This window comes from Pimephales promelas, chromosome 6 (assembly GCF_988280905.1).
Source record: "Pimephales promelas chromosome 6, fPimPro1.hap1.1, whole genome shotgun sequence".
In the NCBI taxonomy this organism is placed as follows: Eukaryota; Metazoa; Chordata; class Actinopteri; order Cypriniformes; family Leuciscidae; genus Pimephales; species Pimephales promelas.
The window spans coordinates 12855115-12879395 of record NC_142774.1 but is presented as its reverse complement, the minus strand read 5'-3'; the positions used below and the strand labels follow the sequence as shown (position 1 = coordinate 12879395).

The following is a 24281-nucleotide window of genomic DNA, read 5'->3' as shown; positions in this document are numbered from 1 at the left end:
CTATTTGTTTATTTGTCATTGCATTGTTGTTGCATGTCATCAAAAGTAATGTAAAGGTGTGTCATCTGTCTCAGATGTTTATGGAGTACCAATGACATTCTTAAAGTTTTAGATTTTCTTGCTATTATTTAACTCACTTCATTTGCTTTAAAGCTCATTGCCCAAATCTTTAGTTTAGTGAGGTCTGATAGTCTAATTTTACACATTTTAATTACAAATTACAATTAACAAATATTGATAATTACAAATAAAATTATTAATTACAAATATTACCAACATGCATGATTTCCAAGTTTCTGTGAAACCTGATAATCGTGTGATCTATTGCACATACAGGATGCTTGAAGTAAATTTCCAGGATTAAAACACATTTTGTATCCCAGATTGAACTTCACTATATAGTAAGGACTTCTTCAGATGTCTCTGTTGATGGTGTGGTTCCATTGAAAACACTACTGTGCCGGTTATGACAACAGATCTGAATTCCTGACAAAATGGTTATAATTTTTCTTCAAACGCAATCTTAGTTTGTCAGTGGTTTATAAATCAACGGCACTCCCAAATTCCTTTCAACCGTTTTGTCTTGCTCTGTGAAACCTCTTTCTTCACTTGGTGTATATAAGGGAAGATTAGCGGAGGCATTTATGTAGAACTCAAGTAAAACATTTTCTTTTAATGTGGCATATTGCATATTCCAGAAAGTCAAAAGATACCTCATGAAGCTTAGAAAGCAATGTTTGTTTGTTTTTTTAATTTTTATCTTTTGATTCTCTGGCCAGAAAAGGTTTAAGTAAAATACACAGACGTCCATTTGAGCTGACACTGGTGTAGACCTGTTTTCTCAGGAAGGATTCAGGACATAAACCTCTCTTGACAGGTCTTCAGTACTTCAGCTACAAATGTCTCCGCCCCGTACAAGCAGAGGTTCTTGATAAACACTGCAAATAGACCCTCATCATCCCACAGATGTTTGAATAGTTCCAGTTGAGGGGCGATGTACAGAGCGCTGCAGATGTTGATATCCTACATTAAGTTCTGTTTGAAACCTCTGTAGGGTTTAATCGCAGACGTATGGAGCTCATGAATGGAAATAAATGCGAGTAATTTAAAGTGGGTGAGCCAAAGCCATTAGAGCCTGTTGAATAAATTTGCAACCAGGGATAAATTTAGTAATCCCATGGACATGCTAACCGTTCATCTCTGTCTCCTACCAAATCATTTAAAATGGAATTAGTGGCCAACTTCACTATATGGTTACATTGTGTGTGGGCGAAATATTTCAGTTGACGTAATTAAAAGGGTGTATTTTTAGACGCATACATTTTTTCACCAACATTTCTCAATGCTTCTGAGAAACAAAAACGACACATTAAGCATTAATGACTCTGAATAAATAAGTGCTTAGAGTTATTAATTCACAAGCACTGTTTCTGGCTGGTGAACATTACAAGACACCTATTGGCTAGCCTTCCTAGTCCTAGATGTCTCGGCTCATCTGTATTTGTCATCGTGTCACGCCCATATAGCCTAATGCTCCTCAGAGCCTCATAAACTTAGGAGATTATTGACCCCAAGCCTCGGTGTCCTTAAACCAAGCCACCTCTAAGCCTCTACCCACTCCCAGAACTCACATTTGTTTCCATTTGGCACAGCAAAATTGTATATTATTTTTAGTCTGTTTGATCTATATTTACTGCAAGTGTGATGTGGCGTCTGTGCCACATAGCAACAATAACTAACATAACCCGGAGACCTTCTTAGCCCTTTGGTCTTTTCCTGAGTTGCTGGTGCATGCTGATTCAAACTATAAAAAGTGTAATTAGCACATGTGAAAGCTGTAAAAATCTACTGTATATTTTTCTGTAAAATAGGGTTGACGACATGGTAACAATATTTCAGTAGTCGGTACCAATACCAGTCAAATTTCACTGTTCTCTGTACCATTTTTCAGTAAACAAAAACTTTTTTTTTTACTATTTGAAAATTAAATAAATTAAATTAGATAATATTTAATGCTATCAAAAATTCATAAGTAAAAAAATTAGGGCTGTGCAAAAATTAATTGCGATTAATCGCATCCAAAATAAAAGTCTGTGTTTATAGAATATATTTGTGTGTGCTGTATATAATTATTTTGTATATATAAATACCTATGCATGCATGTATATATTTAAGAATTATTTGCGCTTAAATTCTGTATATATATATATATATATATATATATATATATATATATATATATACATAATCTATATTATATAAATATAAATATTTTATATATGAATAACACATTTTCTTAAATATATACATGCATGTGTGTGTATTTATATATACAAAATAATTATATACAGCACACACAAATATATTATGTAAACACAGACTTTTATTTTGGATGCGATTAATCGCAATTAATTTTTGCACAGCCCTAAAAAAAATATATTAAAACATTAGCATGTAGCCATCAAACTGTAAACATTGGATTAAAAAATCTAATGAAAAGTTAGTGATGAAAAACAAATAAACACATTACAGGTAACAGAATAAGTGGCAGGTCTATTTAATGCACAGATATATTCGACATTGCAGTTTCAGAATCAGTCCGAATGTCACGGTTCTCGATACTGCCGGTACTACAGAAAGACTGGTACGTTTCGTTTAATGTCAACTTGGAACTGAAGTACCGGTACTTTGACAACCCTAATGTAAAGACACTTTAGCTCTGTTCCAAACATATTGAGCTTCTTTGCTGCCTTCCAAACACCACTAAAAAGAGATACCATTTTCACCCCTGCTTCCAGAAACCCACTGTCCTGCAAAGTTTATTTCCAACCTGCATCAGCACACTTGACTTTGATTTTCAAGCAATGCTGAGGAGCTTGATTAGCTGGTTCGGATGTGTTTGATTAGGGTTGGAGCTTAACTTTGTGGGAAAGTGAGTCCCTAGGAGCAGGGTCTAAGACCCTTCACAATGGGAGCATGCCTACAATGCCTTAAAAATGACCATGAATCAGCTCAAACATAGAGCCCAATACCACTTTTCAAATATGATTTTAGATCAGTTGGTGAGGTTATCTAAAAATATATAAATAAAATCTTAGTTACTGTACAAAGTGAGAGGTTTCAGCTACAGCAGCCAGCATCTGTTTGCCTGCCCCAAAGCCAACCCTCTTGCAAGGTGTCTGCTCTATTCTTAGTCCTTAGTCACTTCTAATTGAAACACTGCGACAAGTTGTTGATTTTCTTCAACAGATACATCACTTCATGTTGCTTGCTGGCTTTTTCCTTTGTCATAGGAGTGCGGGTGGGAAGTGCAAATGATTGAAAGGATTTGACAGTTTGGTGGGCATCATTATGGTTGTGTCAGACGATAGTGATTTCCAGTCATAACGCATTAGGTTCACTCTGACAGAGTGCTCAACTACTTTCCCCTCTAGCTAGCCGGGCCAAACAAGTACATTCACTTCAACAATAAAACACAATAGCCAGTGATCACGTTTCTATACATCTGAAGCCTTCAACAACTTAACTTTGTGTTTGTAATTGTATGATTATTACCAGTGTTGGGAGTAACGCATTACAAAAGTAATACATTACTGTAACATATTAGTTTTTGCTGTAACGCAGTAGTGTAAGGCATTACTAATCAATTTTCAGTAATATTTTACTCGTTACATGTTCAGTGAGGCTTGTATTACACTTGTATTACAGTGTATTGTCTGCTTTTACTTCTTAAAGGCAACAGACCATGTGAAAGTTTTAAAGCAGTCTTTTAGTGCCAGTTCAGAGCGGTCGCGTCTGTAACATTGTTTTTTCCTCATAAATGCGAACACGAAAACTAAAATAAAATGAATATTTTAAGTTCTATGGAGACTGGAGAGCCAACCCTTCCTCATCCGATTTGCGCAGTGTAATTAACAGAATTACAAAAAATCGATTTTGCCTCCTATTTTTTTGTCACGCATGAATGTGTGTCTTTTCCCTAATATTAAAAATAAAACATAGACTGATATTTGTCTAATGTCTGGAGTCCTTTAAGGAAGTAGCCTATATACGTTTCAATACATGTATTTTCTGAGAATTTTTATTTCAAGTTTAGACTGCAAATGTCATGTCCATAATGCTGGACTTCCCCAATTTTAAATAATTTATCCTCAACTAGTTTTGTGGTGTAGGTCTACGTATTTTATAATGTTAACTTCAAATAATATAGCCTAATTTAAAGATAAGGCAGCATTGGATCTGGACGGTAAGGAGAATAACGCTGGAGTTGGAAGAGGTGTGTCGCGATTCTGTAGGTTCGTGGATCTGAGTCGTGTGGCGAATCGCGATTTCGGTTTCATATTGCATATCGTTACAGCCCAAAAGTTAAGTTCTACTTAGTTATTTTGGTGAAAGTAACTCAAAAGTAATACATGAGTAATGTAACCATTACAATTCTGGGACAGTAATATTGTAAGGTAATGAATTACTTTTAAATAACAGTAACAAGTAATACCTAATGTATTACAGTTTGGAAGTAACTTGCACAACACTGATTATTACTGAAGGAATTGTTTTTAACTTTTTCATGCCAACCTGTTCAGTTATCTATTCCATACCTTAAATTATTTTATAAAATGTATCCATTTAATTGTGTTGTATCTGTATATATATATGTATTTATTGGTTTATTTATTTTATAGGAGGACTATACTGACATTCTTGAAATTTTTACTTTTGTCCCATTAGCAACAATCCTGCACATAGGTACTACCTAGCAACAGACCCGATGACAGGTCAGCTGTATGTTTCGGACACCAACTCACGACGAATCTTCAGGCCTAAAGCCCTAACAGGAACCAAAGAGCTGTTGCAGAACGCAGAGGTTGTGGCAGGGACTGGAGAACAGTGTCTGCCATTTGACGAGGCTCGATGTGGGGATGGAGGCAAGGCCACCGAGGCGCTACTGCTGGGACCCAAAGGTAAAGAGGCGGAACACCTGTAAATCAATATGGACTACTACTATAGCTAAACATGACACACTTCTGTCCTCTCTCTCTCATGCATACACATGCACAAATAATACAAAAAAACTCTATTTTGCTAATAAAATAATACTGGTTTCATTTGAAGTTAGCAACACAGCAACATCCAGCCATTAAGCACATTTCTATGAGAGAACTAGTGATTGTCGTTCAATCAGAGCTCCAGAGGATTCAGTTCCTTGCCTCTTGGTTTTAGCTCTGACTAGATCTGACTAGAAAAAAAAACATATCTTCCTGCATATTACTTGCTCTCAACATCACTCTTAGCTCAGGAATAATTCACCACCCAAAAGCACATTGTGAATAATTCACCAAGCGCCGCGTCTTCAGTGACCTGGAAACCACTGGGGCAAGCGTGACATGTGTACCAGTCGTGTTTCGCCTGTTTTCAGAAGCAGTGTGTGTGTCTATTTGCAGATTTCACATCTGCCCCCTCCCCCTCTCTATGTAGGCATTGCTGTGGATAAGAACGGGTTCATCTATTTTGTGGACGGTACCATGATCCGGAAAGTAGACCGGAATGGCATCATCTCAACACTGCTGGGGTCTAATGACCTTACATCTGCTCGCCCTCTGACCTGTGATACCAGCATGCATATCGGACAGGTATATATCCATACTCACCTGCTCTACATCACTGCTTAGTGCACTGGAATCTTAAATATGAATTTGTCCATTTATTGCTGCAACAAAAGAAAAGCTGCACGACTGCTAACCTGAGCGTTGAATGGTTTATAGAGTTAAATTCAGTCCGGTTATGCCACTGGGCTTAAATAAAATATTAAAGGGCAGAAAGGTCAAACTTCGATTTATTTCAGAATGCGATCTGTGATTCTCAGTACAAAGATTTACCAGTTTTAACCCGATACTCTTGATTTATCGTTGAAATGGTGTTAGGGAGACTGGCCTTGTGTCAAAGATTAAAACAGAGAAGCAACTGAAACTGTTGTCTCATTTGAAATGGAAAGCAGGATTGTTTTTCATGTTGTCCTTGATACATTTTAATATTATATTGTATTTATTTACAATGTGTTTATAATAATTAAACATTTGTACTATCTGAAGCCCTGTAAATAATAGCTTATTATTTAAAGGAGCATCACAGAGAGTTTTGGAGCTTGCAGCCTTTTAAATTAAATGTCTTCATATTTTTGTCTAGCCAACCAATTGTAGTAAACTGCACTATGACCTTCTATCCATCCACTGACCTCAAGACAAACCAAAAGCCTGAGATCATCCCTATAGCAGCCTCCACCCAAACAAAAAAACAGAGGAACTTTCTTGAAGACCTGGAGCTCCCCCCCATGGCTGCTCTCCATCTAATCAGTTTAGATAAGTGAGTCTGTGGGAAAATCATTTATAGGTCCACTCTGTAGTTTTTACCTCATTGAAAAAAGTTTTACACAAAATAATAAATAGTACATTTGAAAAATATGATTAATCTGATGAACACTCCAATGAGATAAAGACTGCAGTCAAATCAGTATCCTAATAAAGGCTGTTTTATATAACATGGAGCAGTTTTTCCTCAACATGTCATCTCCTTGTTGGGATCACATGATCAGCTGACTATTATTAGTTTTATCTCGGTATCCCACTCTGATAGGGCACATTATGGAATAAATTAATCATGACTTCATATAGAATATGTCTGCAATGAAAATGTTTGTAATGCTACATTAATGTCATCGAGTCTCAGCAGTCCATGATCAGCCAACCCAACAAACAGGTAATTGTGTTCTTTGGTAATTGTGCAATTTGGTAATCTCTATTGTGTGTGTATTTTACCTGCAACTTTATAATCAAGAGGGCCTTTTTCTTGAAATGGGGTGATATGCAGTGTTTAGTAAACTAAATTTATCCTCAATCTTAGGCAGAATCCTTTCTCCCCTCTCTTTTATTTTTTTCTGGTCTCCCCACCAATCCCATTTGTCTCTGTCTAAGTGATGGAGTTTGGGGATGAGACATAAGGCGGTTGTCTAACATACCCTTGGGTCCAGGCTCAGTGAAGCTCAGTGAAGTATGGATAGACCCAGACAGTTGGTGTCAGCCTCACAATTACACAAACGTTTGCCGTAGCAAGTCATCGATGTGCATCATTAAGGATATATACAGCTCAACCTACACAACTGTCACCTACCTCAGTTAGGCCAATAGGGACAGCAGAAAATAACTCAAAAAACTCTTCAAGGAAATCTTCGCTTAAATCTGGGTTTTGAAATGTTCAGTCTAAATCAAGTTTGTCCCCAGAGCATAAAAGTACTCTAAGGCTACCAAGTTGTCCTTTTGCATATTAGGTGGTGACCTGAGGGTTGATGAAACATTTTAGGTGGCATGTTGTGGCGCACCCCGTTTGCCCCAAGTAAAATCTGATCTCAAATTCATGCGTTATGTAGAAGGTGGAATCACAGATGAGCCATGGCTGAGCACAGAAAGCTTTTATCCACAGGAACTGCTGTAGTTCAGAACCATTACACTTTAATGTGGTGCTCTTCAAAGACGCCTGCAAAGAAAGGTTGAAGAAAGTCTCAATTATGCCATTTAAGTTGATTTCATTGAGAATAGGTCTCCATTAGTGTCCATTCAAAGCTTTAGGAATAGACTGAAAATTACATTATCAGCTTATCTACACAAGAGTGAGTTATATATTATGCAGTTGCATAACTTTTCCCCACTTGTTATTGAAGTTGTCGAGACTGTATTCAAGAAATATTGAAACCAGATAATTCAGACAGACGAGCCAATGTCAAGGAAAGAATACTTACACTTTTCTCTGTACGTCTGAGAGAAAGTGTGTTGTGGTGAAGGACTTTATTTTATTAGACATCCAAAAAAAAAAGACTGTCCTGGCAAACCTTCTTTAACAGCCTTGTTGAAGCAGTGGAGGTATTCCAGTCATCCATGTGGACAATGTTGTTCTGGTTGTGCTTTTGTTTGCCAGACAGTTGTTCCCTGTAGGCACTGAGGAATTGCATCCCATTGCAAAATAAATGACCCAGCGACAGGCAAATCGAATGAACTAGAGGCACCCAATGTATTAAGCCTCCAAAGTAACAGATCCTTCTTCATCAGTGTCAGACCCAAGCATCAACTGTGCACAGAATGAGAGAGCAGACGGTAGATGTAATAATGTGTCTGTGTGTGTATATGCATCCAAGTTTTTGTAAGCTGTTTGTTTGATCTGTCCTTTCTCCAGGTGCGTTTAGAGTGGCCTACAGACCTGGCCATCAACCCTATGGACAACTCTATCTATGTCCTTGACAACAATGTTGTACTACAGATAACCGAGAACAGGCAGGTGCGCATTGTGGCAGGCAGACCCATGCATTGCCAGGTGCCAGGCATCGAGTACACCATGGGAAAGCGTGCCATCCAGACCACTCTAGAAGGTGCAACAGCCATTGCTTTGTCATACAGCGGTGTGCTCTATATTTCTGAGACGGATGAAAAGAAGATCAACCGCATCAGACAAGTCAGCACGGATGGCGAGATTTCGCACTTGGCAGGAGCGCCCTCCGACTGTGACTGCAAGAACGACGCTAACTGTGACTGTTACCAGACGGGAGATGGGTATGCCAAAGACGCAAGGCTAAATGCTCCTTCGTCTCTGATGGTCTCTCCTGATGGAACGCTCTACGTAGCTGACCTAGGGAACATTAGAATCCGCGCCATACGTCACAATCGACCTCCGCAAGGCTCTTCGGGTCTTTTTGAAGTCGCGTCACCTGCCTCGCAAGAACTTTATGTGTTTGACGCCAATGGAACACATCAGTTTACTATGAGCTTAGTCACTGGTGACTATAAGTACAACTTTAGCTATAGTAATGAGGATGATGTCACCGCTGTAACAGATAGCAGTGGAAATACGCTCCGGGTTCGTCGTGACCCCAATCGAATGCCAGTGCGCATTGTTGCCCCTGACAACCAGGTCATTTGGCTGACAATTGGTACAAACGGAGGGCTTAAGACCCTCACAGCTCAGGGGCAGGAACTAGTGCTCTTCACCTACCATGGAAACAGTGGCCTGCTAGCCACCAAAAGCATCCAAATTGGCTGGACCACCTTTTATGAGTGAGTGCTTCAACTAATTCTTTTACAATACAATACAGCACAGCACATTTTTTTATTATTATTAGATTTTTTATCAAATTATTATATTCAGTGTGGTCTCAGATATATACATATACTTACTGAATTTTTACCTTATTTTTTTATTTTAGTTTTGTCTGCCTTGACATTTCAGATACATTGATGTTGTAGTGCACATTCCTGCTGTAGGGTTTAATAAGTCTTCAAAAATGCAGCATGTACTTACAAAACCTACCATTTAATTTCACCACATGCTATTTAGAGCATGGTGAAAATGCTAAATGAATTTGAATTACATTTTCCGGCTGGTGGTGTACCAAAAGGTTTTGCTTAATGCCAGTCTGGGGTAGGTCCTTCTGGCAAACATGTTGGACTCAGTGTCTGTGCACCTACCCTGCAATAACCACAAAGACATTACAGGCATTGGCAGACCTTAATGATTATGACTTCAATAAGTCAAGTTTTGATTATGTTTGTGGGTAACAATTAATCCACATTTTATATTAACAGAAACAGCCTATTACACATTTTGCCGTACACAATGCACACTAGTCTGCTTAATGTCATTCCATCATTATAACTGCTGACCACACATAAGTGAGGTCCAACTGCAAAAGGTGCTGTAATGGCATTTTTGATTTTCAGCTATGATAGTGAAGGACGCCTGACCAACGTGACATTCCCCACTGGGATTATCACCAGTCTGATTGGAGAGATGGACAGAGCCCTAACAGTGGACATTGAAACCTCAGGACGAGACGACGATGTCAGCATCACCACCAACCTCTCCTCCATTGACTCATTTTACACATTAGTTCAAGGTGCGCCATATCTCTGCTGTATTATTATTAACAATGCCCTGATGATGCTATAAACTGACCTGTTGCTTTAAGTCTTGGAAATGTTCCACACTGCTAATCAAGCTGTAGCTCACAGGTTAAATCAATATTAATGACCAAACACTCATTACTCATTCATTAGAGCTAAAATTGTCAGATGGTAATTTATAGTTTCACTATAATCACAGCACCACAGGGAATGAAACCTGGACAGCTGGGTTCTGAAATAATACATCTGCATAGCACAGTTTAAAGCTGATTTTTTTTACATTTTTAAAAACCTTAGCCCAACTCTGCAAACACAACAAGGAAGACATCTTTAGGTTGATTTTGTAAGAAGTTTAATCACTGGCATAATCAAAACATTCGAAACTGGCTCTACCAGTGGCCTGAGTTTGGGAGAGGACAATTATGTTTATTTAACCAGTAGCAGATTGGGAAACCTGTTTGAAAAGTTATTTTTGCAATTTTGTTTAGTGATGCAGAAATTACACACATCTATGGTGACTTAATGCCAATTTGGGAAAAGTCATCACATTCAAATGAATTTACTTGATTAAAGAAGATGATGTATTTATGTGTTACACCACAGCACAAACCAAAGTAATTAATATGTCATGGGGTTTTCATTTTACAAATCCTTTTCTAACCTCCTTAACTAAATATGATGGTGCTTGAGAATAAAAATCAAGGTGGTGATCCTGCCACACTGAATGAACAGTCTTAACATAATCCTTTATAACTCCCTAATTCTCATTTCACTGTTTTCCTTCATAGATCAACTAAGAAACAGCTACCAAGTGGGCTATGATAACTCTATGAGGGTCATCTATGCCAATGGAATGGACTCTCACTTCCAGACCGAGCCTCATATTCTTGCAGGCGCATCCAACCCAACAGTGGCCAGAAGAAACATGACGCTGCCTGGAGAAAATGGACAGAACTTGGTGGAGTGGCGCTTCAGAAAAGAACAGAACAGGGGCAAGGTTGTAGTGTTCGGCAGGAAACTCAGGGTATGTAAAAATGTCATTTAGAAAACTGTCAACACTCATACATAATATGCAATATATGTCTTTAAAATTAGGGTAATCAACTCCACACAAAAATATTATACCTGTTGTTAGCAATGAATGTTCTAATCAGTAAAATGTTTTCCTATCATAAAGGTGAACGGTAGAAACCTGCTGTCTGTGGACTATGACCGCTCACTACGCACAGAGAAAATATATGATGACCATCGAAAGTTCCTTCTAAAGATCGTGTATGATGCCTCTGGTCATCCTACACTGTGGGTGCCCAGCAGTAAGCTGATGTCCGTCAACCTCACCTATTCCAACACTGGCCAAGTCACAAGCCTCCAGAGAGGACCCACAATTGAGAGGGTAGAATACGACAGCCAGGGACGCATAGTCTCCAGAACCTTTGCTGATGCCAAAACCTGGAGTTACACCTATTTGGACAAGGTGAGAATTGTGAATTTTTTAAACAGTAGCTAGGCCTCCTATACCAGAAGATTTGCTGGAGTGTGGAATGTAAATGTAACTTTGTACTTAAATGTAATCATTTGGACTTGTTTTGTCTTGCCAATCTATGATGGTTAAACTTTGCAGTTAATCTACAAATCACATGCATGCCAAAACGAGGGGCCTGGTCCGTACTGAGCGACCCCTACAAATACACCTAGTTATCTAAGGGTCAGAAATTTATGTGGGTGCTTTATATACTTCAAAAACTGGTGTGTGCAGAAGGGAGAGAAACTGTTGTGAGGAAATTTGCTTTATAACGTCTCATAGACAAAGTTACAGTCTTAAAATGAGACTGCAGGGGAAACTTGTGGTTTGAGCTCAGCCTAATGATACCGTAAAGATAGAGATAAAGAGTGGTATGAAAAGAATAACTTGTACCCCAACCCTTCAAACTTGCAGGACATCCAGGAAAACAGCTTTTTTTGCTGTTGTATGCTGTACACTTTTGTTTATAGACCTTTAATTAGAATGAAGTCTTTTTTACAAAGTTTCAGTTAGATAAAAAGTTTGTTTCCCTTAAGAGAGAACTCAGCTGCAACCACAAGTTTTGTGGCAAGAAAAACCACGGTGTGCAAATGTGTAGATTAAATATGCATGAATAGTCTGTCTTTCCATCGCCTGCCACATGCGCAGGTAGCGTGACCAGCGAGAGGATATCAAACATACGCCACCAGCAGTGGCAAGGGAACTAGAATAATGTCTGTCCAAGTTTAGTTGACAAGGTGAAGGCTTCTCAAAGGTAGACACCTCCTGTTGCAATTCCCCAAAGATGGAGAGGCCTCTAAGGATATCCCTCAAAATTTGCAGACGTCAGTCAGTTTGCTTATTTTACCAAGCAAGACATGAATATAAGTGGAGTGATGTGGTAGCTCTGAATGCCACAGTCTCAGATTCATTCAACGAAAGGGTCTGGGGATGTCCGCACTTAAGCCCCACAGCATAAAACACTTATTTATCATCCTCTGCTTCAACTCACCTCTCAAATTGTCCAACAAGACCCAAAACTAGCACAGAATAAACATGAGGCCTCCATCATTCATAACTCAAAGACAACTTGCTGACTTGTTTGTTTACCTCAAGCTTGTAGCTTAGCATACAGATGCATTTTAAAACCCCTTTTTATTGATGCCCCAGTTTCACAATATTCAGAGCATGAAAAACGTTTTCAGCCCACCTTATTGAGATAAGTATGGGCACCTCATGAGGCTAAAGCCTCATAGATATGCAGCAACGCATATTCAACAGACCTGCATTTAGAAGCTTGAGGGTCAAGGAGACCTCAATTAGGCAAAGAACTAATCACTAAATGGAGCGTTAATACCTGCTTTTACACACCATTTGCATTTTAATAGCATGTAAGAAGTAATTAATTTTTTAGGTTAATTTCTCCTCTCTCCCACCTTTTGATTTACAGTCCATGGTGTTGCTCTTACACAGCCAGCGGCAGTACATTTTTGATTACGATCTGCAGGATCGACTCTCTGCCATCACAATGCCAAGTGTGGCGCGTCACACCATGCAAACTATCCGCTCTGTCGGTTACTACCGCAACATCTACAATCCACCTGAAAGTAATGCCTCGGTTACGGTGGACTACAGTGAGGATGGCCAGCTCTTGCGGGTGGCACACCTGGGCACTGGCCGGCGTGTCCTCTATAAGTACCGGAGACAGAACAAGTTGTCCGAGATCTTATATGACAGCACACGGGTCAGCTTCACCTATGATGAGACAGCAGGTGTGCTGAAAACTGTCAACCTTCAGAGTGAGGGTTTCATTTGTTCTATCAGATATCGACAGATAGGTCCTCTGGTGGACCGACAGATATTCCGCTTCAGTGAGGATGGCATGGTTAATGCCCGCTTTGACTACACCTATGACAATAGCTTCCGAGTCACCAGCATGCAAGGAGTCATCAACGAGACCCCACTTCCTATAGACCTTTATCAGTTTGACGACATCTCCGGCAAGGTAGAGCAGTTTGGGAAATTCGGAGTAATCTATTATGATATTAATCAGATCATATCAACGGCTGTAATGACCTATACAAAGCACTTTGACGTACATGGCCGCATCAAGGAGATCCAATACGAGATCTTCCGCTCCCTCATGTACTGGATCACCATCCAGTATGACAACATGGGCCGTGTCACCAAAAGGGAAATAAAGATCGGCCCTTTTGCCAACACCACCAAGTATGGCTATGAGTATGATGTGGACGGGCAGCTGCAGACTGTCTACCTAAATGAAAAAATGATGTGGCGGTACAATTATGACCTGAATGGCAACTTACACCTGCTGAACCCTGGCAACAGTGCACGACTCACTCCCCTCCGCTATGACCTACGGGACCGCATCACACGGCTGGGCGATGTGCAATATCGTATGGATGAAGATGGCTTTCTGCGGCAAAGGGGTGCAGAGATCTTTGAGTACAACTCCAAAGGGCTCTTGGTTCGGGTGCATAGTAAAGCCAGCGGGTGGACCATCCAGTACCGCTATGATGGGCTAGGAAGACGCTTGGCCTCTCGCAATAGTCTGGGCCAGCACCTTCAGTTCTTTTATGCGGACCTCAACTACCCAACACGCATCACCCATGTGTACAACCACTCAAGCTCTGAAATTACCTCGCTCTACTATGACCTACAAGGCCATCTGTTTGCCATGGAGATCAGCAGTGGTGAGGAGTTTTACATCGCTTGTGACAACACAGGAACACCACTTGCAGTATTCAGCAGCAATGGACTTCTCCTCAAGCAGGTGCAATACACTGCTTATGGAGAGATCTACTTCGACTCTAACCCTGACTTCCAGTTGGTTATTGGATTCCATGGTGGCCTATATGACCCTTTAACAAGATTGCTGCACTTTGGAGAGCGAGACTATGACATTCAAGCAGGCCGTTGGACCACCCCAGATATTAGCACCTGGACCAGGGTGGGTAAAGACCCAGCTCCCTTCAACTTGTACATGTTCCGCAATAATAATCCCATCAGCAAGGTGCATGAAGTCAAGGAGTATGTCACAGGTAAGAGAGGGACCTTCTGGCATACTGTATTGGTGGGGGTTTTTTTGTGCAACCATGATTTTAATTAGTTTAATTGATTCGAGTTGTTTTAGGGTTTGATTGGGGTCTGTTCTTTCTTTTATAGATGTCAACATCTGGCTTGTGACATTTGGCTTTCATCTGCATAATGTCATCCCAGGATTTCCCATCCCTAAATTTGACCTCACCCAACCCTCACTGGAAATGAGTAAGAGTCAACTATGGGATGACCTACCGGTATGGCATCTAATGCATTTTTCCCTCATGAATCTTATATGTTTGACTTTCTCTGTTCTACACAAACTACTTGGCTGGATCTTTATAAAATTTGCTATTTTAGTTTAAAAGAACTCGATGAAAAACAAAGTAATTTAATTTGTGTCATTCAAGTTGAAACTCATTCTCTATTAAAAAAAATTCGAATTATCTAATGTGTTTTGTCTTTTTCTGCCAACTTAAGTCCATCTCGGGGGTCCAGCAGGAGGTTATGAGGCAGGCCAAGGCTTTCCTATCTTTTGAGAGGATGCCAGAGATCCAGTTAAGCCGACGTCGTTCAAGCCGGGAAAAACCTTGGCTGTGGTTCGCCACAGTCAAATCCCTCATTGGTAAAGGTGTGATGCTTGCCATTACCAGTAAAGGCCAGGTGGCCACTAACGCACTGAACATAGCAAATGAGGACTGCATTAAAGTGGCCACCGTCCTCAACAATGCCTTCTACCTAGAGGACCTGCACTTCACAGTGGAAGGCCGCGACACGCACTACTTTATAAAGACAAGCCTGCCCGAGAGTGACCTGGGCGCCTTGCGACTCACTAGCGGTCGCAAGAGTCTAGAGAACGGTGTCAATGTAACAGTGTCACAGTCCACGACCGTGGTCAATGGGCGGACACGTCGCTTTGCAGATGTGGAGTTGCAGTATGGCGCATTGGCTCTGCATGTGCGCTATGGTATGACACTGGACGAGGAGAAGGCACGTGTCTTAGAGCAGGCCCGCCAAAGAGCACTGTCAAGTGCATGGGCGCGGGAGCAGCAGCGTGTGCGTGACGGGGAGGAGGGAGTGCGTCTTTGGACAGAGGGGGAGAAGAGGCAGTTGCTCAGCTCTGGGAAGGTGCTGGGTTATGACGGCTACTATGTACTATCGGTGGAGCAGTACCCTGAACTGGCCGACAGTGCCAACAATATCCAGTTCCTGAGGCAGAGCGAGATTGGGAAGAGGTAACAGTCTGCACAGCACAAGGCTGTTCAACAGACTACTGCCCCTCTTCTCCCCAAACTCCTCTCTCCTGTGTACACACTCCCAGAACTCCTATCCCAGAGACTTAAGGGAAAGTGTTTATGTCAGAGAAGTGAGGAGTTGTGCCTAAGTGCCACACACACACACACTGCAATTATACAAAAAAAGAAACTTGAGGCACTTCCTCTCATTGACTGAACCACACCCCCATTCTACATATTTGTCCACATTATTGCATTGAATGGATAATGGACTCTCTAAGAGAGAAAAAAAAACTCAGTTATGATTTGTTTTGTCTTATTGTTTTTTTTATTTAGTTTTTTTATATAAAACCTTAAAGGTGACTTGGTCAGTGAAAAAAAATGGAGGGAAAAAAAGCAAATGTGTTTACATGCAAAGACCACTGCACCCAGATGAACTAATATAATGTCTTTTTTTCACAAGACAGTGACTAATTCAGTGGTTCGAAGTGTCCTGGGCATCCTTGTTTTCAGCAAAATTTTGTCAACCAGTGAGGACTGAGGTTTCAGACTGTGAGTTAGTTGATTGTTTCTCTTCTGCTTTGATTTAATTAAAGGACACAGTTGTGGTTCATATAATCAAATCTGAGTGTACAATCGCATTCCTGAACCAACCCAAGTGGTGGATTGAGCGGAAACTGACAGAACAAAATATATAAATATATATCTCATAACTGACCGGTACTTTGACAAGAGATGTTAGAATATCTTTATGGATTTTTTTTAATTAAAAAATTCCACTTATCCGTACAATATTAGTCGCAGAGAAAGTAATTTATGTACAGTGTTTATACATAAAAAATAAAATCTTACAAATATTGAGACTTTTTTGTCTTGTCATGCATTACTGTTTATACTCATGAATTTTAATATTTTATCTTATCTTGTGGTAATGCTAATTGAAATAAAATCAGCTGTACTGTGTCATTGCATCCTCAACATTGTTTTTTTTCTCTTTCCATCCTCTGAAACTGATTGTTGCCATTTTTTCTTTTTTTTCTCTCTCTCTTTTTCAGATTGTCTAAATATGTTCAGTGATTTCATGCTGTTGCTGCAGCTGTAATCAACAATAGGTTTAGAGTAGATGTGGGTTGAGTAAATACTACACTCGAATACTAAAAACCCAACAGGGGTTTAGTAATTTGCCAGAAATTAATGGTAATGATATTGTTCTGTCTTTAATTGGAATGCATTTCAAGCTTAAAGTGTCACTCTCTGTCCAGAGATACAATTTCAAGCTTTAGCCTCGCATTCTAAACAGAGATTTTTTTTTTTTTTTTTTCAGAAAGTTTCCTTTTAATGTTTTGGATAAGGGACATATCACACTAGCTTTGATGTCTATTGTCACTGGCAGCATGGGGCGGAAAAAAAAAACTTCCAAGGATTTTATATCCCTGCATTTTAACCAACACTAAAACCTCCCTAGACATGAAGAAAGCTCAGACTATCTTGAATCAAAAGGGACATTAGAGAGCAAACAGAGTGTTGCTTTTTCCAGTGAGCACAGATATTGCCCTATGATCATGTTATGATGGCAGAAATAAAGTGTTCTGCATGGGGCTTAATTTATGTAACATAAGTTCTAAAGCTATAAGATGAATTTAGAAATTTAGGGAGTGTTCACACTTGGCATGTTCGGCTTGATTAAAATTAATTAACCCTGGTGCGATTGCTCTCTTAGTGCAGTTTATTTGAATTAAGTATGAACGCTACCGTCTGAACACTGTTGCGCACCAAAAAAGTGGGCCAAGACCCCTGAAAAGAGTCTCGGTCCGCTTCCAAACGAACTCTGGTGCGGTCCGAATGATATATAAACAGAAAGACTAACCAGAGATATGTACACGAACCAAAAACAGGAAGATGAGACCCTAAAAAGGACATAGTCGTGTCATAGTCGCGATGTTGCCCATCGCAGTTCGGAACAGGCAGAACTGTGCCTTCTCGAAGTAGATCTTCATTTGTGTTTGCTGTTTTGATTCCTTTACACATTTTATGAGCAACCCAAACTACAAGTGTGAACACACTCTGAAAGAGCACCAAATATGAAGTGAACAGTTATCTAAAAATGATTTTCATCATGACCCATATGAATTGATTTAGGATTTATTTTACTTTGAAACATTTGACCAATGAGTTCATCTGAGAGCACCACAAACATTAACGTGATCAGAAGTCACCCCAAAAGGGAAAACCAATATTAATTTGTATGCCTAAATGGACTGCCTCCTTCTTCAGATACTGTTTTTGTAAAGGCTTTTTAAAGATTGTATAAAATAAAATGTTCTGACTAATGAATGAGAAAATATTGTTTCCATTTTAGTTTGTTGTTTTCCTATGACAAGTTTTTTAATCAATCATGTAATTGTACGGTGGAGCATATTTTTCTATTCATGTGTGAATTGAGGTCTGAAGGAGATTTTACCCACCTGTGGGCCTGTGAGGTTTTGTTTGGGATTCTCAGTCACGGACTGATCGGGAGGGTCTTTGTTAGGGTGAACTTTTCCCTCTGGAAAAAAAAAGGTGAGCACTTAATTATAACACTAGTAATAACAGAACAAGAACCACTGCAATATTAAGGGGAGAAAGTGTTTGCCTTAAAAGGTCTTCACAGATTATCAACAGGAATGTTGTTTGTTGGCATAAGGAATGGCCACTGTACTCAGGAGCCCTTCAATCTGTGTGTACAAACAAATTCCAACATTTGTCTGTCAAAAGTATTCTTATTAAAACCCAGCACTAGCGGATTTGGGAAAAACATGTTGCCGAGTAGCGGTGAGGATATAAATGTATGAGAAAAGGAAAGGTCCTGATAGGTTTGCCATTGATTGCATGCATACAGTGTAAACTCAACGAATCAAAGAAAGGTCACATTTTTCTCTTGCAGCATATTAGTGCCAATATGTACGTGGTCTGTTTTGATATTACTTTGCACTACAATGTATATGTTAAAAGATGATGCCTCTACATTATTGCAGTCGTCACATCTCTGGTCGGATCTGAGGAAAGATTGTAAAAACTGGTTATTTTTCCTAAAATAAAAGGAAAGATGCCTGTACAGAAAATCATCAGTATTTAATTTATGCATTTTGAATAAATGCCATTGATATCACACAGTTCAGTCACTTGACAGTAATGTTTTCTCATATCAGATCTGATGTGGGATTTGGTGAACCTAAAATGTGTGCATCGTCTGACTGAATTTGTCTGAGTACTAAAATTCTGTGTGTGATTAGCTTTGTTGCTACTGCGACAAAACAACCATTGCTTTTTTTTTTTTTAATTACTTTGTTTTGGGTTTTTTTTAACATTCTCTACATTTTGTGTATTTTGTATTATCTGTTATTCCAAACAAATACTACAAACTGAAGTGATTTTACCTGTAAATTCAATAACTTATCTTACAATCTCTCGTTTGTAATGAGGATTTAGAGGAAGTTGTATACTGATGTTATGTTATTTGTTTTTGCTCAATTTTGCTTTTGTATTGTTTTATAGCCATGCGGCATCTCGAAAAAGGCTCATGATTTCCATTTGATAGACACGTCTGTTTAGAGTGCAATTAAAGTGCAATTTTGATGTAATCTAAACTAGGTCACTGCTGGATTCATTACCTTTTATCTTCAACATGTTTAATGCTCCACAGAGATCAATCATAAAAATAAAATGTAATATTCAAAATGGTTGTGTATTTATTAGTCCATTTCACAAATGTGACCACAGTCATATCTTACCCATTTAGCCAGTCAGCAGAAGAAGGCAATAGAGCCGTTGTTCTCAAACTGTGGGTGGTAGATAGTGAGACCCTGGAAATGTACACAAGTAAAAAAAATAATAATAATAATTCTAATTTTTTTTAGTTCTAATGTCTTGTTACTATTGTGCTGTGTGTGTTTTTTTTAGATGCTAGGGATTTTACAGTTCAGCAAAGGGCCAATCAAGACATTTTCATTTACTTTTCTAAAAAAATAGAACAAATGTTGTTGGGGACTAGATGTTGCTTTGTTCTGAGTTGACTGAAAGTGGTCTGTAATGGCCTTAAAGGATTAGTTCACTTTTGAAAAAACTTTTGCTGATAATTTATTCACCCCCATGTCATCCAAGATGTCCATGTCTTTCTTTCCTCAGTCGAAAAGAAATTTAGGTTTTTGATGAAAACATTCCAGGATTTTTCTCCATATAATGGACTTCAATGGGAACCGGATGGTTCAGGTCCAAAAGACAGTGTTAATAACAGTTTCAGATGCAGCTTCAAATGTCTTTAAACGACACCAGATGATGAATAAGGGTCTTATCATGCGAAACGATCGGTTATTTCAATGCTTATTCCAAAAATGTAACTTTTCTAAGGACAAATGCCAGCCTTTCTCCATTCTGTGAGGCGCGTTTGCAACGTCACGTAGTACGTAATTACGTTCAAAAGGTCACGGGTGACGTAGCCGAAAGTACAGAGTCAGTGTTTACAAGTTGAACGTATAGGTTGAACGTGAAAACTAACTCAAACGCCGTTTACAAAAAAGGAATTAAAAGGTAAAACAACGATGTCGGACGATTTTGATTCTGTATTCCGGCTACGTCGCCCGTGACCTTTTAAACGTAATTACGTATTACGTGACGTTACAAACGCGCCTCACAGAATAGAGCTAGAATAGCATTTGTGAAAAGTTACATTTTTGGAATAAGCTTTGAAATAACCGATCGTTTCGCGTGATAAGACCGTTATTCATTGTCTGATATCGTTTAAAGACATTTCAAGCTGCATCTGAAACTGTTATTAACTGTCTTTTGGACCTTGAACCATCCAGTTCCCATTGAAGTCCATTATATGGAGAAAAATCCTGGAATGTTTTCATCAAAAACCTACATTTCTTTTCGACTGAGGAAAGAAAGACATGGACATCTTGGATGACATGGGGGTGAGTAAATTATCAGCAAAAGTTTTTTCAAAAGTGAACTAATCCTTTAAATGTTTTAGAATTCACCAAAACTGAATATCAGTTGGATGAAATGGAAAATAAATAAATAAATAGATAGATAACGTACAGTCAGACTGTCATTATCACAAAATAAACCTTGACAGGATAATACATTTAGATGTTACAAGGAAAGCATGTGCAATCGTTATGAAATTGCTCATTTCACGGTTTCCTGATTCCCTATAATTCATCAATTATCCATATGTTTCATAAATTCACTTTTATGAAGCAGAGAGCCTTAAGGATTTGGGCCAGAAGAGTTTCTGATTTCATGGGCAAAGGCACATTCCTTACAGCAGAGACATAGCTTTGCTCCCCCTTTGCTGTTTTGAGAGCACCAGTCCAGATGTGTTTCCATAACAGTGTTTGAGACTCACAGTGGCATAGTGCTCTCAATCAGAGTGAGTGGGACGCCGTCCAAAAGGACCTACTTCTTCTCAAATGTGGTCGTGTTTCCAGCAGCTGCAGCTGCCGAACAGAACACACAAAGCACACTTAGAGGATAAGGGAAGGCTTGTCAAAAAAAAAAAAAACCCTGACTTGTTGTAATGGGTTTTCCAGTCACTTCTGCTGCATGTCTTTAAGGCCAACCGCAATTCTTTTGTTTGCCATTTATGAGAAGGTCTGAAGTGCTGAAACCAAGGCCACCGACTGCTGTGTGTCTGTTTGCTCTCATCACTGGAGCTCCATTATACTCTCAAAGCAATCTTCACTTAACATCCAGGAAAAGCTGTTCATTGAGTGTGTGACAGACAAACGATATACAGCATTGTAGGCTACTGCTAACCTTCTGATTTATTTTATGAATGCGAGTAAAACAAACCAGATGCTGTGTCGGGTAAAAACGAAAAAATTCTTACTGGATATCAAACGTAAAACTGGAAGTAGGGACGATCTTCTGGGGAGGATCAACATTCAGAGTATATCGGTCGATGCAGACACCAGCGCAGTTTTTTAAAATCATTGTAGCAATTCTACACCTCTGTATGTGGAACTTATAATCACACCTTTATGTTAAACAAAGCGTACTAAATATAGACTACTTCATTATAAATAAAAACAACAAATGAATGGAAAAATATGTATTCATAATCTATGACAAATATATATTATGAACTAGGTTAGTGGATAATTCAGCAGCAGAAGTTATTCTAGAAAAATCATGAGTGCACAATTATTATATGAAATCTAAATATTTAATTAAAAAAAACATTATTTAGTGTGGAACAAAAATTTAAATGAATAAGCATAGAACTAAACTTGGCAAAATGTTTCACAGTGCTTGTATTGTTATAAAATACATGAATGATAAACAAATTATACAGATTATATGAATTCTATAAATATAGAAGTGACTATATTTAAATTAAATACATTTTGTTTAAACGTATAGTGTAGCTTTTTAATCAGGCAACAAAATAGGCTATGGATAACAGTAACAGTGACACCAATGGTAGCCAATAACATGATTTAGAAACAGTAATAAACTCCAGAAAGATAAAGTACTTATATGCAAAAGCATAAACATTTATACAAATTAAGTATAATAATGGTAACAAGTGAATGATCTTGGAGAGCGTTTTACCATGCTGACTGTTGTAACCGAACCGAACGCAACATGCAGTTTGAATGCTGAATGGAGGATGACAGACAGCCACAGCGGAGCGAAGAGTTTCACTTTTATTTAATGACTTAAATATTCATCTGTAAATCATATTAAGCTATCGAATCGAATGGGTTCAGGAGACTTGGAATAAAGTGCACGAAAAGGGGCTTTATAATGTGTTTATGCCTTTTGTGGGACTTACCAAATAACTGAATAGTATGCACATTGCACAATATTAGATTTGGATCTGTCCTGTCTGATCCAGCAAAGAATGGCGGTATCGGACCCGATACAGATACTAGTGTCTGATCGGTGCATCCCTAGCTGCAAGGAGAGATGACAGTCCAAAGCACCACCCGATCACTTCAGGGGAAAAAAAGTGCACGGTGGCCAATATGCATTTAAGCTAGTAAATATAAAAGTGAAACAATCAGCCTAATTGGATGACTTATAGGAGTTAAAAACGGAGCAATAAAGCAACAGCAATAAAGTGAAAAAAATAAATAAAGTGTAGGCCTATTTACAATATTCACATTAAACTCAAAGCAATAAAACTAGATAAGTCTATTCACACCATATAACTGAGAATGAATCAATCAGAGATTATTAGTTCAGAATCCCATAAAAAGTCCAAATGCACAATACTATAAATAAGAAATATGTAATTTGAGATGCCATTCAGTCTGCAAACTAACTGACATGCAGAGAACACTTGTAAAAGATAATTCCAACTAGTGAACGAACTTAAGATGTTCAATGTTAGACAGTTTTAGAGATCATTCGGATCATTCTTTTGCTCCAGCTGTTTCACCCATTTCTTGTCTCTCCTCTAAAAACACTCCATGACCTCTCTTTCTAGCGTCTTCATGGTTGTCTTTACAGATTCCTCAAACATACAGAACTTAACTCTTACCCGCCATTGACGGAAATTTCCATCATTAGTGAGACAACGCTTCCATTGAAATTTTACAGTTTTCCCATTTTTTTACAGTGGGCAGTCTAAACAGATTTAGATAAATCGTAATCGCCTTCCATTGTGATTTCCTGTATATCTAAATATGTTTAGATCTTCACAGTGAAAGGTAAAACATCCGAAATCTCTGTGTAAACAATGAGTGACGTAGACACGCAAGTGATCACTTCCGGCGCATACGCAGACCGAAGCGCCCGTGCCTCCAGATCAGTTGGACATGGCTGTGATCACAAGAGGTAAAAACGATTTAAATACTGTTCGGTTTCTCATAAAACTGCTCATTTCGTGTCTTAGGCCATCAACGTGTACTTACATTTACGAGTCATTAAATCATGTTTAATTTGGACTTCTCTGTGCATTCTCTTTGAGGTGAACCCCCTAAACCTCCATTATATGACTGATAGACAACAACCGTTTGACCGAAAAATGTCAAAATTGAAAATACTGTGGAAACAAAGACACCTACATCTTGGATGCCCTTGAGGTAAGCTAAAACATATTAAAAATTTATTTCAAAGTGAACTATCCCTTTAATAAAAACACCAAAAATCCCTGTAAAATAGTTGCATGGCTAAAAAGCCAGTGACACACCAGTGTCAAGTAAGCCAAATACTACCCGACAGTCATCACTGACTGAAATGTTTTAAAGCGTACTAACTCCACTGAATGTTCTTCAAGAAGGTACTTGGAAATTACTCAAGCAGCATCAGAGTTCATTGCAAAAGATATGATGCCCCTCATTACGGTGAGCAGGCCTAGGTTCACAGCTTTGATAAATACACTGGACAGTGTATTTATCAAGTGTATTTAACAGCAAGTCCTCCCGCACATAATTTAGCCAGGTCACCACACCAGACCTACACAAATAATGCAAACATACAGTTGAGTCGCAGCATAACTGAAAACAAATGAGTATTTCGCTGCTACAACTGACATCAGCGGAGAACTATCAG

At 38.9% G+C, this 24281-nt stretch overlaps 1 protein-coding gene across 11 annotated transcripts in view; it reads left to right on the top strand.

Annotated features, from left to right (window-relative positions):
- Nucleotides 1–19050, top strand: part of tenm3 (teneurin transmembrane protein 3) — a 343805-nt gene extending 324755 nt beyond the window's left edge. For all 11 annotated transcript variants that reach the window (XM_089132127.1, XM_089132131.1, XM_089132129.1 and 8 more), the window contains 9 exons: nucleotides 4729–4961; nucleotides 5476–5630; nucleotides 8221–9095; nucleotides 9759–9934; nucleotides 10730–10965; nucleotides 11119–11415; nucleotides 12893–14504; nucleotides 14629–14759; nucleotides 14983–19050. In XM_089132127.1, the coding sequence (XP_088988253.1) occupies nucleotides 4729–4961; nucleotides 5476–5630; nucleotides 8221–9095; nucleotides 9759–9934; nucleotides 10730–10965; nucleotides 11119–11415; nucleotides 12893–14504; nucleotides 14629–14759; nucleotides 14983–15741 (4474 nt within the window). In that variant the 3' untranslated portion in view covers nucleotides 15742–19050. The remainder of the gene's footprint in view (nucleotides 1–4728; nucleotides 4962–5475; nucleotides 5631–8220; nucleotides 9096–9758; nucleotides 9935–10729; nucleotides 10966–11118; nucleotides 11416–12892; nucleotides 14505–14628; nucleotides 14760–14982) is intronic.
- Nucleotides 19051–24281: the final 5231 nt, after the last annotated feature.